At 34.2% G+C, this 19428-nt stretch overlaps 2 protein-coding genes across 2 annotated transcripts; one reads left to right on the top strand and one right to left on the bottom strand.

Moving 5' to 3' along the window:
- The first annotated feature begins 11039 nt into the window (after window positions 1–11039).
- LOC7469152 (UDP-galactose transporter 1) lies at window positions 11040–15833 on the top strand. Its single transcript, XM_002307396.4, has 5 exons — window positions 11040–11562; window positions 12948–13197; window positions 13310–13517; window positions 14820–15051; window positions 15396–15833. Exons 1-5 carry the CDS (start codon window positions 11452–11454, stop codon window positions 15621–15623), a joined length of 1029 nt encoding a protein of 342 aa, XP_002307432.1. The 5' UTR covers window positions 11040–11451; the 3' UTR covers window positions 15624–15833.
- A 312-nt stretch (window positions 15834–16145) lies between these two features.
- LOC7469151 (uncharacterized) lies at window positions 16146–18094 on the bottom strand. The gene is made up of 3 exons (XM_024601425.2): window positions 17282–18094; window positions 16596–16717; window positions 16146–16483 (listed from the first exon to the last, which is right to left on the bottom strand). The coding sequence occupies exons 1-3, from the start codon at window positions 17663–17665 to the stop codon at window positions 16333–16335; spliced, it is 657 nt and encodes a 218-aa protein (XP_024457193.1). The 5' UTR covers window positions 17666–18094; the 3' UTR covers window positions 16146–16332.
- Window positions 18095–19428: the final 1334 nt, after the last annotated feature.

Genomic DNA, 19428 nt, shown 5'->3' with positions numbered 1-19428 from the left:
ATGTAAAAGATTTGGTAATGAAAAACCTGGAACCAAATCAATTGATTGTTAAATATCATGTAGGGGTGGTAATTGAGAACATAGTTCTTTTGGGAAAATGTCTTCAAACTGTTATAATAGATGTTGAAGAGCTGCTGGCAAAACTTCAATAGTTGGTTAAATTTTCTTGTCTACAGCCTTATAAATCAGTATGAACACAACTGGATTCTCATCTAGTGTTTTTTGAAACCCTTAAAGTGATAGTATTATGGTTGAATTTTGTTGAAACTCTTTAATAAGTGTCGCACCCGATATCGCGACGACCTTTAATAATTATATTTACGAAATAACAGATTTCTAGCATCTTGTTCTTAGGTGGGAAAGGTCTTAATTAAAGAGTCGTCACATATTATTATGGTCAACATAGATTCTATGATAAGGGACCGGTTATGCAAAAGAGAATATATTATCACCCCTTAAGCGTCATATCTGAGATTGGCTGCTGGTTTTGTATTAAATTACTAAGACTTCGTTGGATTGTACTCCTAATGATCTGCTTGTAATATTCCTAATTCTAGCGCCAGTAAATATTCAGATACGAATACTTCCAACTCTGGTGTTGGTAAATATTATGTAACATAAAAAAAAAAAGCATGGTATTCCTAACTCTAGCGCCAGTGAATAAATCAATAAAACTTGAATTTGAAAGCAAAGCATACATTTTTTTTTTTGTTATTTTTTTATATAAAAAAAGGATAGGAATGTATCACATACCATATTTGCATTTTATAGTAAAAATCCACAAATCAAATATACAGTGAAATCATCAAAGAAATACGAGGGACCCACAAATAAATTCAAAAGGATTCATTAATTTTTTTAGAATTTTTTGATATCACAAAAAGGCTCGTTTGGCCAAATATCAAAACAAAAGAGAATAAAATAAAGAGAATTGATAGAAGAGTGTGTTTTGCCAAACATACCCTTGACCCAAAACAAATTAGGCCAGCTAGGCCTGAGGCCCGGGCCCAGCCCGGTCTCAACTGTTTCTGGTTTTTTTTATGGCTGGATCAAGCTCAGCTGTACGGGCTGGGCTAGACTTCAGCTGGGCCAGACCCCAGCTGGGCTGGCCTGGTCACTGGCACAAGCCGGTGGGCAGCAGGCACTCATGCGTGAATTATTCACACATGCTCTGCACAGGGTGAAGGTAATGATAACTACCTTCACACGTGTAAAATGAATCAAAAGCGGGGAAGAGATGAAAGGCTAACCTGTTGCTGGAGATGGCGAAGACAATGGTCACTCTTTCCTTCTCTTTCTGTTTGTTTATTTCTGGTCGTTCTTTCTCTGGTTTTCTCTGTGTGTTTGTCTAGTTTTTCACCATCTTCGTTTTCTTTTGTTCTATGTTCCCTCTCTGTCCTCTGGTCTCTCGGTCCTCTCTTGCTTCTTTCTATGTGTATTGTTTATCTTGTGGCCTTTCGTTTGTGTTCCTCCCCTTATATTTTTTTTTTGTTCGTTCCTCTGTTCTTTGTATCTCGCCCCCTTGTTCTCTAGTTTTTTTCCTCTTTATCCCCCCTATCATGGCCTTTCTTAGAGAATGACATGCCTTCATGCCTTGGTGACGACATGCATCGTGGGGCAGCTAGCAGGCGTTCGTTGATTTGCTACCGTTTCTCTTTCCGGTTGAACTAATGTGAGTGAAGAAGATGGTGAATAGTTCTCTTTGAAACGGCGTCGTTTTCACCTGAAATGGATATTTCTAATCTGCCCCCTGAATTGTTGACATTTAGCAGTTGGGCCCTTATGTAAATCTTTTTTCTTAATTTTACCCTTGGATTAATTGCAATTAAACCCCTGGATTTCGGTGTCATTTATAAAACAGTCCTTGGTTTCCAATTTAATCAATTTGGTCCCTAATTGGCTCTAAACTTTGGTATTTCTTCAATTAAGCCCTTGATTTCATTAATTAAACTAATTTGAAGTTAAATTAAGTCCTCAAACATATCAATTCTTCAATTAAGCTGTTGATTTCTTTAATTAAACTAATCCAAAGTTTAATTAGGTCCCTAAACTTATCAAATTCTTTCAATTTCTACCAAAATTGACTTTTAAATTTATAATTTCATCTCTACTAGTCCTCAAACTTCTAATTTATAATTTCAATTTATTTTTCATTCATTCATTTTTTATTTTATTTTATTTATTTATTTAAAAAAAAAACAAAAATTAGGTTCTGATAATATAAAGAGGCTCTAAAATCAACTTTTTCTTCTTGCACATCAAGGAATAAGCATTTTCATACCCATTATAATTCACCTTAATGTCAAATAGCTATGGTCGACCTAAAAGTAAATGACATATTGTCATAGAGAGTACATTACACCAGACTTCATCTTCAAAATGGTTGCCTAAAGAAAATTATATCAAACATTGAAGTTGGACCATAATAAGATGCTTGTCAATGATCCAAATAACATTGTATAGGGCAGGATGCTTCTTTTTTTATAATTTTATTTTCTCCACTACTTCAGTAGATATGACATTAAGTTCACTACCATTGTCAATAATCACATTAAGTGTTTTGCCCTTGTATGCAACTCTAGTGTGAAAGATGTTAGCTTGCACCCTTACCTCTCCAGTCTCTTCAATATCTTCTTCCACAGTGTCTTGATCTCAATTTGATAATTATGGTGTTACTTCAAGATTTAGTTCAGAGGCATGCATAATCTTCTTCTTCTCCTTTATAGGGCACACCACTGCAAAATGTTCATGTCCTTTGCACTTATAACATTATGGTCCTATAAAACTCATACCTACTTTATTCTGATCTCTATAAGAGGCTTCACTTTTAACAGTGTTCGTGTTGCTTTTTATATTGTTTTGCATCGGTGATGGTCTACTCAATCCACACTAATCTCTCACTACTTTGATTCTTTGGAGTGCTTATTGTTTTTTAACTACAAAGCTAGTTGATAGGCTTTATCCGCTGTGAATAGTTTGGCAGTCAACATGTCATTTCTAATCTCCCCTCGTAAACCTTTTAAATAACGAGCAATGATTTATTGACTATTAGATCATGGAACTTCTCAATGTATTCATCAACTAACATAATCATCCCTTGAGTCCAACAAAGCATATCTTTATACACCATTTATTCATAATTGACTAGCAAATATTTTGTCTCCATGTGAGCCTCCATACCTGCCCAATCTTGTATGGATGGTTGGCATATGCGCCTCAACTATTCTTCCACACTTTCCCACTCTACACGGGTAACCCCTTTTAACTTTAGTTTAACAAAACTGACCCTCATGTTTTCAGGCACTGAAAATCATTCAAAGTAGTCCTCAAGAAACACCAACCAGACATGAAAAACATCAAGACCAAACTTCCCATTAAAATCAGATACTTCTACTTTTATTAGTGTAGTGAGTTCACCCATAACCCTTTTATTTTGCCTATTTCTACCTCCGCCCAAATGTTCCCCCACTTTCTCATCACTTACACCCATATCTCCCAACTGATTCTATCTTAGTCTACCCCTCCTATTATCTCCAGTATGTTTCTCTCCTCTATGACATCCAAACGACCACTAATAGTTCTCAAGGTACGAGTAACAAGTTCCATTTATTGGTATAACTAGTAAAGAACGGAGGTATGGTCATTTTGTAGAGGTGTTTGTTGTGTAGGGTTCAAGTTAGGTTAAGAAGGACCAGGATCCTGCAATCCCTAGTTTGTGGGATTGTAGAAGTGTCCACTGCGAGTACCAGGCACAAGAAGAACAATGGATTGGAAACCTGCTCTGATACCAATTAATGACAATTGTACTATGAATGAGAATAATTACGTGTAAACGAAGTAGACTTGATTGTACAAAAAAGAAAATTGATGAAAGGAAAAAAAGAAATCTCATAGTTTTATTGCAAAAAAAGAGTTACAGGGTATAAAAAAACAAGTAGCCTCACATGACTCAAGAGAATCACTCTCGTATTCCAATCATACCAAATAACAAATACGTTTTCATTGCAATGTATCCTACTGAAATTACTAATTTTTTGTATATAGTTTTACAATTAACGGTCAGTAAATAATTAGACTCCTAATTGTTAATAGCTAACAAATAAAGACAACATCAATTATTATTTCCACTTGGATGATAATCCAATAAGATAGACATCAATTATTGGATATCAATTGCCCTCTCTTTCCAACGTAAATGGCTGGAACTTTAGCCTGCACACTTCAATCCACTGGAATTTGATTTAGCAGAATCCTTAGCTTTATCACCCATGTTCACGTTGTTAAATTCAATCAATTCCTTCTGCTTAGTGCTGCTTCGAGTGCTCCTGTCTTGATCATCAGAATTTGCATCAGCGGCTCTTTACACCGAGTTATTCCAAGTAAAAGGATCGGGAACACATGGTAAGGGGATTGAAACCAGTGATGTTTTGAAGTTCAACATGCTTATTCAAATGATTCGGGGCAGATGTTCGGGGGTAAGGAGTTGGAAAATCATCAGCAAGGATGTCATTTGATTTGATTAAGAATTGTTTTGAGCTCGGTAATTAGTGCAGAGAACTGGAATTAATATTATTGAAATGCACATGAATCGCAGCCAGGCTAGCTTTTGTTGCATTGAAATTAACATCTATAGTGTATGTTGAAACGCGAGATTTTTTGTTCAAGTTCAGTAGTACTATCAAATTGCAAAATTTAGAGCATGATGCTTTACAATTATGTTACAAAAATTTAAGCTGAGCTCAACGAAACGATTCCGTTTCCAAGCAATTCTCAACTTTCTCCGTCACTTTTAATCAAATGGCACTCTTCGTATGATGGATGTGCAAGTGACTCTGACTCTGAGGCTGCGATTCATGTGCTTTTCATTTATTTTATCCCAAAACATTGAATAAGGTAATTATCGTTATTACCAGGTTATTTTTTAAATTAATTTTTATTTAGAAACATATTAAAATAATTTTTTTTTATTTTTAATATTATCAGCATATCAAAATTATTCAGAAACAAAAAAAAATTAAAACAAAAAAAAAATAATTTTTTTTAAAACATGATCTCACCGCATAAACAAAACTGCTTTGGAATGACAATTAAGACACCGTCCCAAAAAATTCAAAATTTTTTTTTGCTAAAATTTAATATGTTTTGGATCGTTTTGATGTGTTGATGTCAAAAATAATTTTTAAAAAATAAAAAAACATCAGTAGCATGCTTTTCGGCACGAAAAGTTATTTGAAAAGCAACCGCAATCACACTGCCAAACAAGCTCAAATAAGCCATTAGCTCGCTAATTGAATAGCGGCCCAGTTTTCGGGTAACATGCCTAAATAATTGACAGAAAAGGATGGAACAAGATGTCCCGGGCGTTTGAACAGGTCGCTATCGTGTTGAGTTTCAGAGGAGATCAGCCTTCCTGGGTGTTTCCGAGGAAATTTCTTCCAGTGCAGTGGATATTTGCGATGTTATTGCAGCTGCAGCAACATGTCCTTGGGTGTCCACTTGGAAAAAATGTGCTGTATATTTTTCTTCTCACGCGTAATTTTCAGTTGACCTTTGTTGAAGACCTTTCGGGTCTTCTGTCATCGCATTACTATGGAAGCTTAACGTGTTTCTCTTGAGATATTCATTCCTTCATCAACTATCCATGCTTTAGTACTTGGTCTGCCATGTGAGGACAATGTGGCGTAACAAATGGTTTGACGATTCGACGGTGGTAAAAGCATTCGTGAGTGAATGAATTTTTTCGGGAAAATGGAAGCCATGGAAACGTAGATAGAAGACAAGAGATAAGCTATAATATAGATCGTGTATAAGCGAAGAAAAGGTTCGTAACCTCATTTATTCAAAACTCGGTGTGCCAGCTGAGTTTTAGGCTTTTCCAAGTTCAACTCAACGGTTGAGTGGTCAGAGGTATAATGAAAGCCTCCCAATCAGATCACTAATGATATCGATTAAGAAGCAGAACAGGAGGGGTGCCACAGCGAGTGAAAAAAATGAAAAATCGCTTTCGTTTCTGGTTTATAAAATTTTGAATTGTATTCATGGTGAACCGAGTTTTTATCGGTGTTTCTTTGTTAAAAATTACTGAATTAAAAAAAGTTTACAAATATAAATTTTTTAAAATATAAGCACGCTTTAATGAAGACGCACTATGTCTGACGCTAGTCAAACGCAGCCATGATTGGGCTTGACAGTATGCTAAGCCTCGGGCACACTGGGCTTGGCAATGTGCCAAGCCCCGGACACACACAAAGGAATGATCATCCTTTCTAGACACGTCCATGGGAATAATCATCATCTCTAAGCACGCCCACGGGAATAACTGAACCATCTTCCCTGGGAATGAGAATCCTCCATTAGACATGTCCAAGAGGATGACTCTCCTCCCAAGGACCCAGCCTCCTTTAGGCTCACCAAGGGAAGGACCCACCTCCCTTAGATATAGCCTAGGGGAAGAGCAAGTTTTCATGGGTTCAGCTACATTTAACGTCTTGAACTATAATCTCTATACAGTACCTTTTAAGTGTGTAAAAGTCATTTAAGGACCCATCATATTTTCATCAAGTATTAATACAAATGTAAGAGATATTTATCCCTCATTAAATGTTATTAAGGGTAAAATTATACTTTAGACCTCCTCTTTACAAAAAAAAAAAAAAACAAGACTTGTGGACTATAAATACACCATGAGACCTTTAGAATAGATGTTCACAATCTTCATTCTTTACTGTATATATATTTTCAGAGCATCTCTTCCTAGAATATTATTGTATTTTCTCTCTCTAAAATGATACTTATTTAAGTATCAGAGTCTTCACCTCTATTAAAGGGGATCTTTTACAGGTACTAGTCATAAGTCATCTTGACCCACGAAGTATAAGCTATCAATCATTTGTTAGGACCAATTAATTAACAAATTATTTAACTCGAAAATTTTATTTTTAAGTTACTTGAATTTTTTGAGATATTATGAAGTATAAAATGTGAAATGAAAATTTTATGGATATAATACACTCGCTTAGCCCATCATGGTGATGCAAGGCTTTGAGAGCTTAATTAGGTTCACTGTACTCAGATGCATACACCATGTGGATCGATGGACATTGCACCAACATATAAAATGTTCACTGTATTCTGCCGTGATGGATATTATAAACTTAATCAATTCCGACGAAGAGGCTATCAGCTGTTGTACATATGTCAAAATATCACTTGCTTTCCAGCAGCTGAAATGCAAGCTTTACCCTCTCCCACCCACATCTATGAATCGCTCTGAAATGTGAAAACTGACTCTGATGTTTCTGGCTATATTGTTTGTGTGATGTTGCGTCGATTGAGAGTGATGATCAGTGCTCGGAAGCTACATTTAATCTCATAAAGACGAATGACAGACCGCGCACTGAGGAAAGTCTTCACGGATGGGTGGTTTTCAGCGACCTAACAATTAACCCGCGTAGAGTGTGTGTGTGTGTGTGTGTGTGTGTGTGTGAGAGAGAGAGAGAGAGAGAGAGAGGTCAATTTCTCCACCTATCTCTATGTTTTGTATTGTAGTGAAATGTATTTTTTAAAAAATTATTATTTTGTTTAAAAATATATTAAAATAATCTTTTTAGTTTTTAAACGCTAAAAAAAATTAATTTAATGATTTATAGAGTAAAAACAACAAATATTATTGCGTCTTAGCGTTTGTATTACTGGAGAACGTTTCCATGGATTTCTGCGTAAGTTATGCATTCCGAAGGCAACCGCTTATTTAATAAGCCATGCATGAACTTCTTTTTTACTCAAACACGTGTATAATCTTTATTGGTCCCTGTAATTGAAAATAGAAACTAGTATAATACTAAATACAGGAAAGGGTATAAATAAGTTCAATTTTGAAGAATAAATGATAAATAAGTTATATAATATTTTTCAAGAACAATAAGTTTGTTTTTCAAGTTTTTGTTCTAAATATGTTCATATTCTGTAATATCCACAAAATATATTTAAAAGTTTGGTATTTTTTTTTTCTTAAAACTAAGATAATCATTATTCTTTTTTCATATCATCTTAATTATTATTCTTTTAAAACTGGAATTCATTGTTTTGTATTTTAAAATTGTTTTGTTATTTCTTAACATTAATAGAATTACATTTTTTCATTTTTTATAATCATAATTACATTTTTTTTTTAAGTTTACAATGATAGTAATACAAGAAAAATTGATTACAACAATAAAATATTTTACCAATGAGAAAAAATAAGTATTTAAAAATTGTTATAAGTTTTTTTAGGTGAACTAAAAAAATAAATAAAATAAATAAAAACCACTTGAGTAATCTTTTTAAAAATATATATATATGAAGTATATATATCATAATTAAATATAAAATTTTCTGAAAATAGATTGTAAGAGTAATTTATTGGTTTTAAAAAATTATAATATAATAGAATTTAATAATTATTTATTTTTTAAAGGTCAACTATCTTTTCTCTATACATATATATACTATGAACTAAACCCATAGACATGCATTGTAGCACTAAATATAAATTATTATAGTTAAATTATCTTTTTCACCCCTCCACTAAATATAGGTCACTATAGTCAACTTATTTATTTTAGTCTTTATTTTTTTAATTAATCTTTGGTTGTTTTTGATTTTTTTTTATGATTTTTCTTTTCAATCTCATCCCTTAAATTTTAATTTAATTTGTTTTTTTAATCATATTTGATCATTATTTTTTTAATTGTTATTTTTTATATTATTTTTTAATTGACTTTTATTCTTTAATTTTATCCCTCATTATTTTATTTATCTTTATTTTTATGTTGAATCTGATATTCATTATTTTAATTGTTTTTTTTCATTTTTTTTTTAATTTGGTAATATTTAGCATTCGGATATGATATCGGAACCAAATTGATCATATATTTTATAATGACAATTTCGATTATTAATCATTAAGGTATGGTGTTGTATCACTAGTTTTTTCCATTTTTTTTTTAAATAAAAGCAAAGAATCACCATCACAATTTATATTTAGCTATCGGTTTTTTACGTTTCTTGAAGATGAAAGAATTAAAAACACACATCAATTAATTAGAGATATAAAAAAACCGGTTTCTTGTTTTCATGAGATTTAAAAACAAGAGCATAATAGAAGAAGAACACTATAGAATTAATAGCCCTAAATTAGGCAAAACTCACAATAATGCATTACAACTTCCTTTTCTGAGTGCTCCTTGAACGATGTGGTCACAAATTCCATCATCATAGGCTTAGGTCAGTTTCAATACCAGCATAAATGAAGCATTAAAGAAAGAAAGCCGCTTCTTGTGTTCTGTTCTTATGGAAGGAAGAAAGGGTATATTTTTTTATTTTTTAAAATTTATTTTTATTATTAGTGTATAAAAATATATAAAAAAATTAATTTAGAATTTAAAAAAAAAACAAGAAATTTTAAAAACGATTAATGTAAAAGGTTGTTTCTCCTCCCTTTTTACACACAAAAAAACCGAGACCTACAGCGAGCGTGTAACCTATCATCTGATCACATACGTTACAACCATCTCTGATCTCCCAACATGCAAACCACCACCGCGTGTCCCACAGAAAGAGCCGTGTCCCACAAACTCTTTAAATACAAAATTAAGCGTACCAGCCTACCACAAAAAAAAAAAAAAAAAAAAAAAAAAAAAAAAAAAAACCAACACAAATAGGGATGCCAAACCCTATCAGTAGAGGTATGAATTCTAGTCAACGCCACCAAAAAGTCAATGCTTTCAATGGCTGCTATTTCAATTCAATTTATCGTGGCGCAAATAATGTCATGGTAATGCGTGTTCGTGTTGTGGTTATTTTTAAATTAATTTTTATTTAAAATAATATTTTTATTTTACTTTTTAAGATTTATTTTTTATATAAAAAGATTAAAACAATAAAAAAATTACTAAAAAATTAATTTTAAATAAAAAAATATTTTTTATAATAAACAACATTTTAACTCAAATTCTTTTACTTTCCTCTTGTCTTGTTTTGGACCCGCACGGGTGATAACCATAATTCAACTGATAAGGTTCTGAATTTGCTTTTTAAATATCACATTTTTAAGTTTTACAAACCTTAAAACTACTGGAGGCTTACATGGTCGTTAACTTTAGGACCCGTGAGATTAGTCAAGATACACGCAAATTTACTCGGACAACCATGTTAATAAAAAAAATACAATATACACGACAAAAAATATATAGAGCACCTGATATTCCACGTCGGCAGCTCAGCTTATAGAGATGAACATTTTTCAATATCACCCTTGGGATTTCTCATAAGTTCCATTTTAGTTCTCTATCAATTAATAATTAAATACTAACGAAATGCTCTTGTTTTTGCAGTTCATTTATTCTCATTTGATGGTTAACTGCATTATTTTCTTAACTATATAATTAAAAAAAATGTTATTTTTAGAAGCCAATTTCATCTCCAGCATTACCTAAGGTTTTAGTATTCCCCTTTAATTCATTTTTTTTTATAACTCGGGATGTTCGGGTCAGTTTACGCGCACCACAACTAATCTCTGGACCCACTGAACATCCTGCAAATCTAGTGAACATGTAAGGCACCGCAGGGATGACAAACATGCAGAGAGAATCAAACCCGGATGCAGAGAAAAGAAACAAGTCTCTTTTCCTGATAGGCCACGACCTCGAGTGCCTTTTAATAATTCATATTTAGTTGAGAGTGCAATTGGCACATATTTAACAAATAATTATTACCAATATCATTTAAAATAAAGAATTGAAAAGTTTTAAATGACAGGGTCCAAAGTGAAATATTTGGAAACCTACATGGGTTATAATATTATTTTTATATATTAAAATAAATACTTAAGGCTTGTTTGGCAGTTTTGCTATTTTAAAAAAAAATTTGTTTTGAATTAATTTTTTTTATATTTTTAGATTATTTTAATATAATAATATTAAAAATAAATTTTAAAAAATAAAAAAATATTTTATTGCATTTTTATATAAAAGATATTTTGAAACAGAACAGCACTTAGTAGTGGATACTTGGAAAAACAGACAATGTTTGTTAGTTCATATAATAAACACGAGAGAGAGAGAGAGAGAGAGAGAGAGAGAGAGACGTTTAATATTCAACGAAGAGAAGTTTTAAAACCCAAAGAGCTTAAGCAGTAATCACATGGAAGAAGAGCTGCCTGCTCCGTTACGCCCTCATCCTCACCTTCTTATTACTTCTTCCTCACTAGTTAGGGTTTTCTAATTATTTTCCCTTTCCACCTCTCTCATTTCCCTAAAGACCGCGTCACCGTGGTTCCACTTTCTCTTTCTCTATCCTTCCTTTTGATTTTGAATTCAGCTATTTGAAAGGGAGGAGAAGTGAAATTTCTTAATTGAGGTGAATTCTGTGGTTTCTTTTTTTTTTCTGAGAGAATATACAGGTTGCGAAATGGAGGAGAGTGTGATTTTTCAGTGGAGTGTGTTTAGATCTCTGCTCGCTATTCTCCAATGGTGGGGTTTCAATGTTACTGTTATTATCATGAACAAATGGATCTTCCAGGTCTGTTCTCCCTCTTTTCCTACACATCTTCATGATTAATTAGCTTGATTCTCTTTTTAAATGTAATTAGTCTGAATTTTGTTAACTCGGCTAGCTCAATTTCCCTGTTTTATTAAGTAATCTATCGATTTCGCTTGATGGGTAAGCTGAATTCTGCAGGAATGCTAATTTTTTATAGCTTAAATCTTGATGTCAATGCTTTTTTTTTCTTCTTCTTTTAGGTATGTATCGATATTTGCATCTGATTTTAAAATAAAAAAAATTGCATTTCGGGTTTGATCAATCTAATTGTAATTATATATGTTATTAGTGAGGGATTGTATATTAAATTCCTCTATTTTTAGTTTGTTTGGTGCGTATTAATAAGCATGTATCTACAAACATTCAATTTTTTTTCTCCAGCTATTTCTGTAATTTAAATAATTGAATTCCCATGTGCACAGTCACTAAGGTAGATAATTAAATAATTAAAATTCCTGTTGTAGATTGATATGCATGTTTGGCACATACAGTTCACCAACTGATGGAAAAAGGGATAAACCCTGTTGGAACTTTTTGTAAACAGACAAACCACCTTATATTGTGGTGGGTATAATTGAGCTAGCCACTGTTTTATTAGCTTGTCTGTCCTCTTCATATTTTTTTCGAGCCTGTTTGTGATGGTGGGATATGGCTTCACTTTTTCATAATTCGATCAGTACTCCAACCTATATGGGACACTGAAAAAACAGATCTACTCTGTATGTATGTTCATTGCAGGGTTTGGAATTTATGCTAATTGATTGAAAAACCTGATTATGTTTTTCCAAATCTATGTGCAGGAAATTGTATTCATTTTTTTTCCCAGTTTTCTCTGAAAAGAAATTGGATTTTTCGGGCTCTGGTTAACTTATGATTGTATTTGTTTTGGACTGAGGGGATGGCTATCCTCTTTTTGAGCAACTATTTTATGTGACTTCAGTTTGAACAATCAGTTGATGTGACTATTATTAAATCTGATATTGAAGTTATATTCAGTAATGAATTAGCAGAATCCTTCTGTTTTGTATTTTATATATGGAGCGTAGTAGAAAGTTTCAATGCTCCACATAGACCTGAATATTACGGGAGCTCCTGGTAACTTATCTCTCCTTCACATGTATTGATTCTAAAATCAGATGACCTTTCTGACAATCCTTCTCATGACAAGTCTTCTTTAAATTATTTATCTCCCTCTTATTAAAAGCCTACTTGTCATCCTTTCTGTTCCAGTTGGTTTGACAGTCATTGGCAGAAAAAAATTCCTCAGTGTTTAGCTCAAATGTTTATGTACTAGAACCGGAGTTCGCTTGATGTTTATGGGTGTCATCAGAGGTCTTCTAATTTGAAATTGTTTCTTTTCACAGAAACTGGATTTCAAGTTTCCGCTAACAGTATCTTGCATCCATTTCATATGCTCATCCATTGGAGCATATGTGGTAATCAAGGTTCTGAAGATCAAACCATTGATAGTGGTTGAACCTGAAGATCGCTGGCGAAGGATATTTCCCATGTCGTTTGTGTTTTGCATCAACATAGTGCTGGGGAATGTGAGCTTACGATTCATTCCAGTTTCGTTTATGCAAACAATAAAGTCATTTACTCCTGCAACCACAGGTCAGGCCCAGAAATCATCAATATAAATAAGCTATTTTTTTATGTTTCCTGATCCTTAGTATTTTTTTTGTTGTCATGCAATAATTTTGTCTTATCTTCGATGGCCGGACAGTTGTTTTACAGTGGCTAGTTTGGAGAAAATATTTTGACTGGCGAATTTGGGCTTCTTTGGTACCAATTGTTGGAGGAATCCTTCTAACATCAGTTACTGAGCTTAGTTTTAATATGTTCGGATTTTGTGCTGCCTTATTTGGATGTTTGGCCACTTCAACAAAGACTATTCTTGCAGAATCTCTGCTGCACGGATATAAATTTGACAGGTAGCATCTCTGTTCTTGTCAGCCTTTCCTTTACTTGCTCTTAAAGTTTTCCGTTTCTTGTTTTATTGCATTCGTTTCTTGTTTTATCAGAAATCCTCTGATTGGAACTCTTTCATCTGGCTTTAATAGTTATTTGAGAAGCTGCAAGATAAGCATCTACAGTTACTTTATATTGCTGACTACAGGATTTCCCTGTGTAATGTGTGATGCATGTATCATTGAAATTTGAATTTTAAAATCTGTATTATGGTATGTTTCCTGTTGTAGCATACCTATATTTACAACATAGCATACTAGCAGTGAAATGCTTTGAAACATGGAAACTTCACCGTGATGGTGTCTGACTTGAATGATCTCAAAAGAACATGCTGCTGATTCTATAGGTGAAACCGGTCTTGTATATGTTTACTTGGTGACTATTTTTCATGAGGCTTAGAGATGATGCCAATCTGTAGAAATTGCAGTGTTGGTAGTCTGGCACAACCTGTCCATTTCTTTACGAGAGATTGGATTGCAATAGATCAGCCATTTCTTTTCTTTCATGTTTTTGATTGAACTCCCAGTTAAAAACTTTCTGTTTCCTCCACTTCCAATATTTGTAAGGGTTATGGGGATTATACATGCCACGCCTCATTTTAACTGTGAGCTCCCCTTTATGTTTTTTGCTATGAACACGTGATGGAAATTGGTATGGGTACAATACTTTTGTTTGGAAGTGATGCAAGTTAGGCTTGCATTTTACCTGCAATATATTGCATCCTGTGTTTATTACAGGTTAAATCACACAAGACTTGTATGCAAAACTTGCTATAGCATATATACTTCTGGCATCTATCATATTTGCAGATTTCAGGTGAGGAGCTCACCATGTGATTTTTTTTTCTAATTGAATACTTAAAAGATTGTTGGAGGTTGAAATAGGTCTCTCTCCTTATCATACCAAAAGAATTTGTGTTCATTGGTGGCTTGGCATCTCTACTCCACATTTTGACCAGTTTAAGACAATTGAAGATGGGCATCCTTTTAGATTGGTTCTGGAGCTTAATGCTCAACCACAAAACATTCCAGGATCTTGTTAATTCTCCTTTTCCTATGGTGTTTTGGTGGTGATAGTCACTTGTCTTTTGCCTGTCTTTTCTGTTTTAAGCGATTCCTAGCAAATAATGAAGCAAAATTGTTGTAAAATTGTTTCAGAAAACTGTTTAATGTGTGGGTTTGATTGCATGTGAAATTGTTTGCATGATTTATCTGTGCAAGATTCAGTCTGATCCTTTCTTATATATTTTTCCTGTACCTTCGTAGCATAAACACCGTGTACTACATGGCACCTCTTGCAACCATGATCTTGGGATTACCAGCAATCTTGGTTGAAGGTAGCGGGGTTATAAATTGGTTTTACACCCACGAAGCTGTCTGGTCTTCCCTCATCATCATTTTAAGCTCTGGGCTGCTGGCCTTTTGTCTTAACTTCTCCATCTTTTATGTGATTCATTCCACAACTGCAGTAACATTTAATGTTGCTGGAAATCTTAAGGTGAGACCAAAATTTTTCATCCCTTAACCAAATATGACCTGTCTCAAGATTTGAATCTGAACACTGTTCAGTACCTTCAAATATTTTTACAATAGAATTGATCTTGCAATCACATTAAAACTCTTCATTGTCTATGTCTTCATCAATATCTAACACCTGGATGTTGCATGCATTACAAGTTTATTGACAGTTTCTTTCGCTTTCACGTGTACTTGAATTTATATCGCATCCTTTTCCACCAAAGACTATTTTGCGTGCTCTTCCATTGGGCTTGCAGTTTTGCTACAGGAAGCAACTATGGTATTGATACGCATACACTGTGCCCCTGTCTTAATTGTGTACAGGTTGCATTTGCTGTTCTAATTTCCTGGATGATATTCCGGAACCCGATATCTGTCATGAATGCTGTTGGATGTGCCATTACACTTGTAGGGTGTACATTCTATGGGTATGTGAGGCACTTGCTCTCCCAACAGCCTCCACCACCAGGAACTCCTCGAACACCCAAGACTCCGAGGAATCGGATGGAATTACTTCCCCTTGTAAATGACAAATTGGATGATAAGGTCTAATTGAGAGGTCATGGTATTCAGGCTCTGCGCAGGTGGCATAGGAGGGGTGAATTGAAGAGAAGAATGAGAACTTCACTTTGTCGTGTGAGCCTCCATTAGATCACTCAAAATTTTTACATATGTTCTTTTCCCCGCACAGAAATAGAAATCATTCAGTTTTTGGCCAGTGGTCTAATATTTATTTATATTTGATATATCAGCCTTTATGTATCTTTCCCCTGTTAATTGATGACTGCCCAATCTGCATATAGCCTCATCATGCAAGAGCACAACAATGGCAAGCTCTGAAAAGTTTCACATTGTTTTGACCTCCATCTCATGCTGTAATGAAACTGGTTGCCGGGGACGGAATTTGCATCACCTGTAATACTTCTCACCTTACAAATCAGGAAGCTACAATTGCTTGCCATCAAGTTGCAAGCAATAACAGCTGGTGATTTGTGTGGAGTGCCTGAATTGCTTGTTTTGCCCTTCAAGATAGACGCCTTACTGGCATCGACGAGCTGAAACAATCTCGGGGGCTAAATAAAATAGAGCAACATTAAATGCTATCCACAATAAAATCACTTTCAGTAGTAGAGAGATTCTCATAGCATCACATTGAAAAGGGGGAAGAACTGGTCAGTGCTAAAGGGGTTACGGAGAGATTTGACGCTACTAGTACACATTGAATCTAACCTAGCTAGTGTTATTAACCTCTGAAATGAACCTAAGCAAGGAGCCAGAAGTCCTTCTGCCTTCTAGTGGTGATGAGGTACCCGCTCATGCCTTGGCTCTGCTTCCTTACACCGACAGTCAAGCATTCTGCATTGCTGATGCACTGCTGAACAAAATCTTCGCTGCTGCTTGTCCCACAGAGGCTGCAAGAAATCTCACCAGCGGATGTTAGAAGTCAATGATCAAACAGATTCGGAGACCAAAGGGCGGAGAATACATTATTTTGAGATATGAAGGTTAGAGTGTAAGACCCACCAGCTGATAAGTGTAGAGGGCCTTTTCTGACCCAGGACGAGCACAGAAGCCTCTAGCTTCTTCACCTGGCTCATCACCGTGCCCAGCTTGGGTCCTTGAATCACCAGTGCTTCCACTTCCACCTGAAAATTGCCCCAGATCAAACATAAGGCTGATTTAAAACGAAGGGCATGAATCGTGACATCTCTCTCTTTCCCAAATAAATAAATGAATGAAAAGAAGAGAAAAGAAGGATAAAAAGTGCCAGAAAAATCTCCCACCACATCCATCTGTGCATTTCTGGAAAGTAGAAGTGACAGATGAAAAGAAAAACCAAGCTAGTAAAAATTGCCCCCCCTACTCCCTCCAAGAAAGAGAGAGAGAGTGCAATACAAGGCTGAAGAAGGGATATCATGTAGTTAAAAAGAAAATTAAACCACGTGAAACGGACCGGAATTCCTTCTCACAAGAAGCATTCAAAGGAAAGAGAGAGTGGAATTTACTAGGCAGGATCTATCGAACACAACTAGAAGATACTCTCTTACAACAGGGGATCTATCACTCATGCAAACGAGATGAGCCAAGATAGAAACAAAACTACAAAAAAGAGATCACAATTGTGATGCAGCAGAGAACTCAAGATCAATTTTAAACCCAACAAATGGCAAAGAGGGGAGGGGGATTTCTTGAACATGAACAAAGCATACCTCAGGTCGGCTAGCCTTGCAAAGTGACCCAAGAGAACTAGCAAGATAAGGAGAGTAAGCATCAGATGTTCTTTCACCGCTGCCTATGTCGCTAGGAGGGATAATGTGAAGCAAAGTGAGCAAATCACCCTTGTTAGCAACATGAGTCAATGCCCACATCATTGCATGCTTAGAATGTGAAGTTTGATCCACCACCACCACCACTCTTTTCCTCATAACCAACCCAGCATTGTCATTACCATACATGTAAGCCCCTTCCATTTGCTTCAAACTTCTCTCACAGTTATAGCCACCTTCAACAGTGCAATACTTGCTGTTGCTAGCACTCCTCCAAGATGTTGACCTCCCACTTAGCTGCCGTAGGAAAGAACCTGAACTTGGCATCGTTTTTAGCCCAACCAAAGCGAGATAGTTCTTATAAGGAGAAATCAACTTAGACAAATACAAGCACTGGCACAACAGAAGAAACCAACAGAGGAATAGTGATGCTAGTACAATAGTATAGGCTCTAGCTAGCAAAGGAAAAGGAGAGAGACAGCTGCCATTAGACCGTGAGATTGGTTTCAATACAAGTATACAAACTAGAAAGAAAAAAAAAGATTATGTGACAGAAAAGAAAATGACGGGTGAGATTGGAGCTGAGGCTAGAGAAGGTCTCGTGGGGCTGGTGATGATGATGTAAGATCATGATTTGATTGATTTCTATCTCTTGTGCAGGCAACAAGTTAAGAGTCACGGGACACCGTGAATAAGAGAGAGGCTCCGCTTGAGAGAGGATTGATTCCTTGTACCACCATTTTTTATGTCTCTGTATCAGATTCTTTTGTACAATTTTTTTTTCCAGATCTCATGTTCGTTGTCTTATATGATAGTATGAAACCCACATCTTTTTATCTTATGTTAGGTATTTTTCATCCCACAAGGGGCACATGATATGGGAGGTAGGGGTCCATTTCCATGGAGTGAATACCTTTACTTCCTATCTTCTAGTTCCTCCAAGTTGTACAGCCGCTCGGTTAGAAAGAAAGTGCTTTTGTAAAAATTTAAATTGTTTTACTGTTTTATATTAAAAATAAATTTTAAAAGAAAAAATGTTTTTGATATATTTTCCTGCAACTACTAGAGTTCCAGTTTTCAAAATTCTAATAATGGAGCCTAGGCAAAGGCAACTCAGCTACGCACAGAAAATTTCTGCTGGCAGGTTCGAAGATTGTGAGAGAGCAAGATGTGTTATTTTGGATTGCCATGTCAATATCATTATTGATTAGATTTCTGATCGATAGTGATAAGACACGTGGATTGATTATGCGTAGAATCAACTCCATGATGATGAAAAAAACAATGAGAAGCGCAAATAGATTTTTTTCTGGAGTTTCTAACTTTTAAAATATTTTTTTATACTGAAATATATTAAAATTATATTATTTTATTTTTTAAAAAATATTTTTATGATCAACTCATTAAAACAATTCAAAATACATATAAAAAATTAATTTTTAATAAAAAAATTTAAACTTTGAAAAAACACGGTACCAAATAGTATCTTAATATAAAACTAGATAGTTTACCAATTCTTGGTCGGATAAAAACAATTTCCACAAAATAAAAATATTTGGGTATTGTCATTTTAGTTGATTTAAAAGCATCATTATTTTTTAAATTATTTTTTATATTTATATATTAAAATAATTTAAAAATACTAAAAATATTATTTTAAAATTAAAAAAATTAATTTTTTATTAAACTGACCCCAATCAAGCATTATCAATGTAATTAGTGAACTGTTTGTTTACCTGGTTATGGAGAGATAATGGAAAATCTAATCTTTGTTTCTTAGATTAAAAAATTATTTTAAATTTATTTTTATCTAACAACATTTAATAAATACCATAAAATCTCTCTCAACTCAAATAACCATTTAATTGATAAGATAATACCAATTTTAAAAAATAAGTTCTTTTTCAACTCTAGTTTTTCTTTTCTTTTCAATGATATGAAAGGTTAAAACATCTCAGTATCACTTATCTTGTCAATAAAATACTTTTGACACCAAATTTATCTCTTATTGTTCATCAAATCTAAGTCAATCACTTATTTCTCACTCCTCTGCTGTTTTTTAATGGCTTTCTTGCTTCTCTTTCAAACTT

This window comes from Populus trichocarpa, chromosome 5, assembly GCF_000002775.5.
Source record: "Populus trichocarpa isolate Nisqually-1 chromosome 5, P.trichocarpa_v4.1, whole genome shotgun sequence".
NCBI classification, from domain to species: domain Eukaryota; kingdom Viridiplantae; phylum Streptophyta; class Magnoliopsida; order Malpighiales; family Salicaceae; genus Populus; species Populus trichocarpa.
This window is presented reverse-complemented; position numbering and strand designations above follow the sequence as displayed.

Bases quoted from the DNA above. Each gene is read 5' to 3' on its own strand.
- LOC7469152 (XM_002307396.4), top strand. From the start codon at position 11,452: ATGGAGGAGAGTGTGATTTTTCAGTGGAGTGTGTTTAGATCTCTGCTC. The intron at 13,198-13,309 runs GTCAGGCCCAGA...ATGGCCGGACAG, and splicing joins ATTTACTCCTGCAACCACAG to TTGTTTTACAGTGGCTAGTT. The intron at 13,518-14,819 runs GTAGCATCTCTG...GTACCTTCGTAG, and splicing joins CACGGATATAAATTTGACAG to CATAAACACCGTGTACTACA.
- LOC7469151 (XM_024601425.2), bottom strand. From the start codon at position 17,665: ATGCCAAGTTCAGGTTCTTTCCTACGGCAGCTAAGTGGGAGGTCAACA. The intron at 16,718-17,281 runs GTATGCTTTGTT...GGCAATTTTCAG, and splicing joins GCAAGGCTAGCCGACCTGAG to GTGGAAGTGGAAGCACTGGT. The intron at 16,484-16,595 runs GTGGGTCTTACA...GATTTCTTGCAG, and splicing joins CCCTCTACACTTATCAGCTG to CCTCTGTGGGACAAGCAGCA.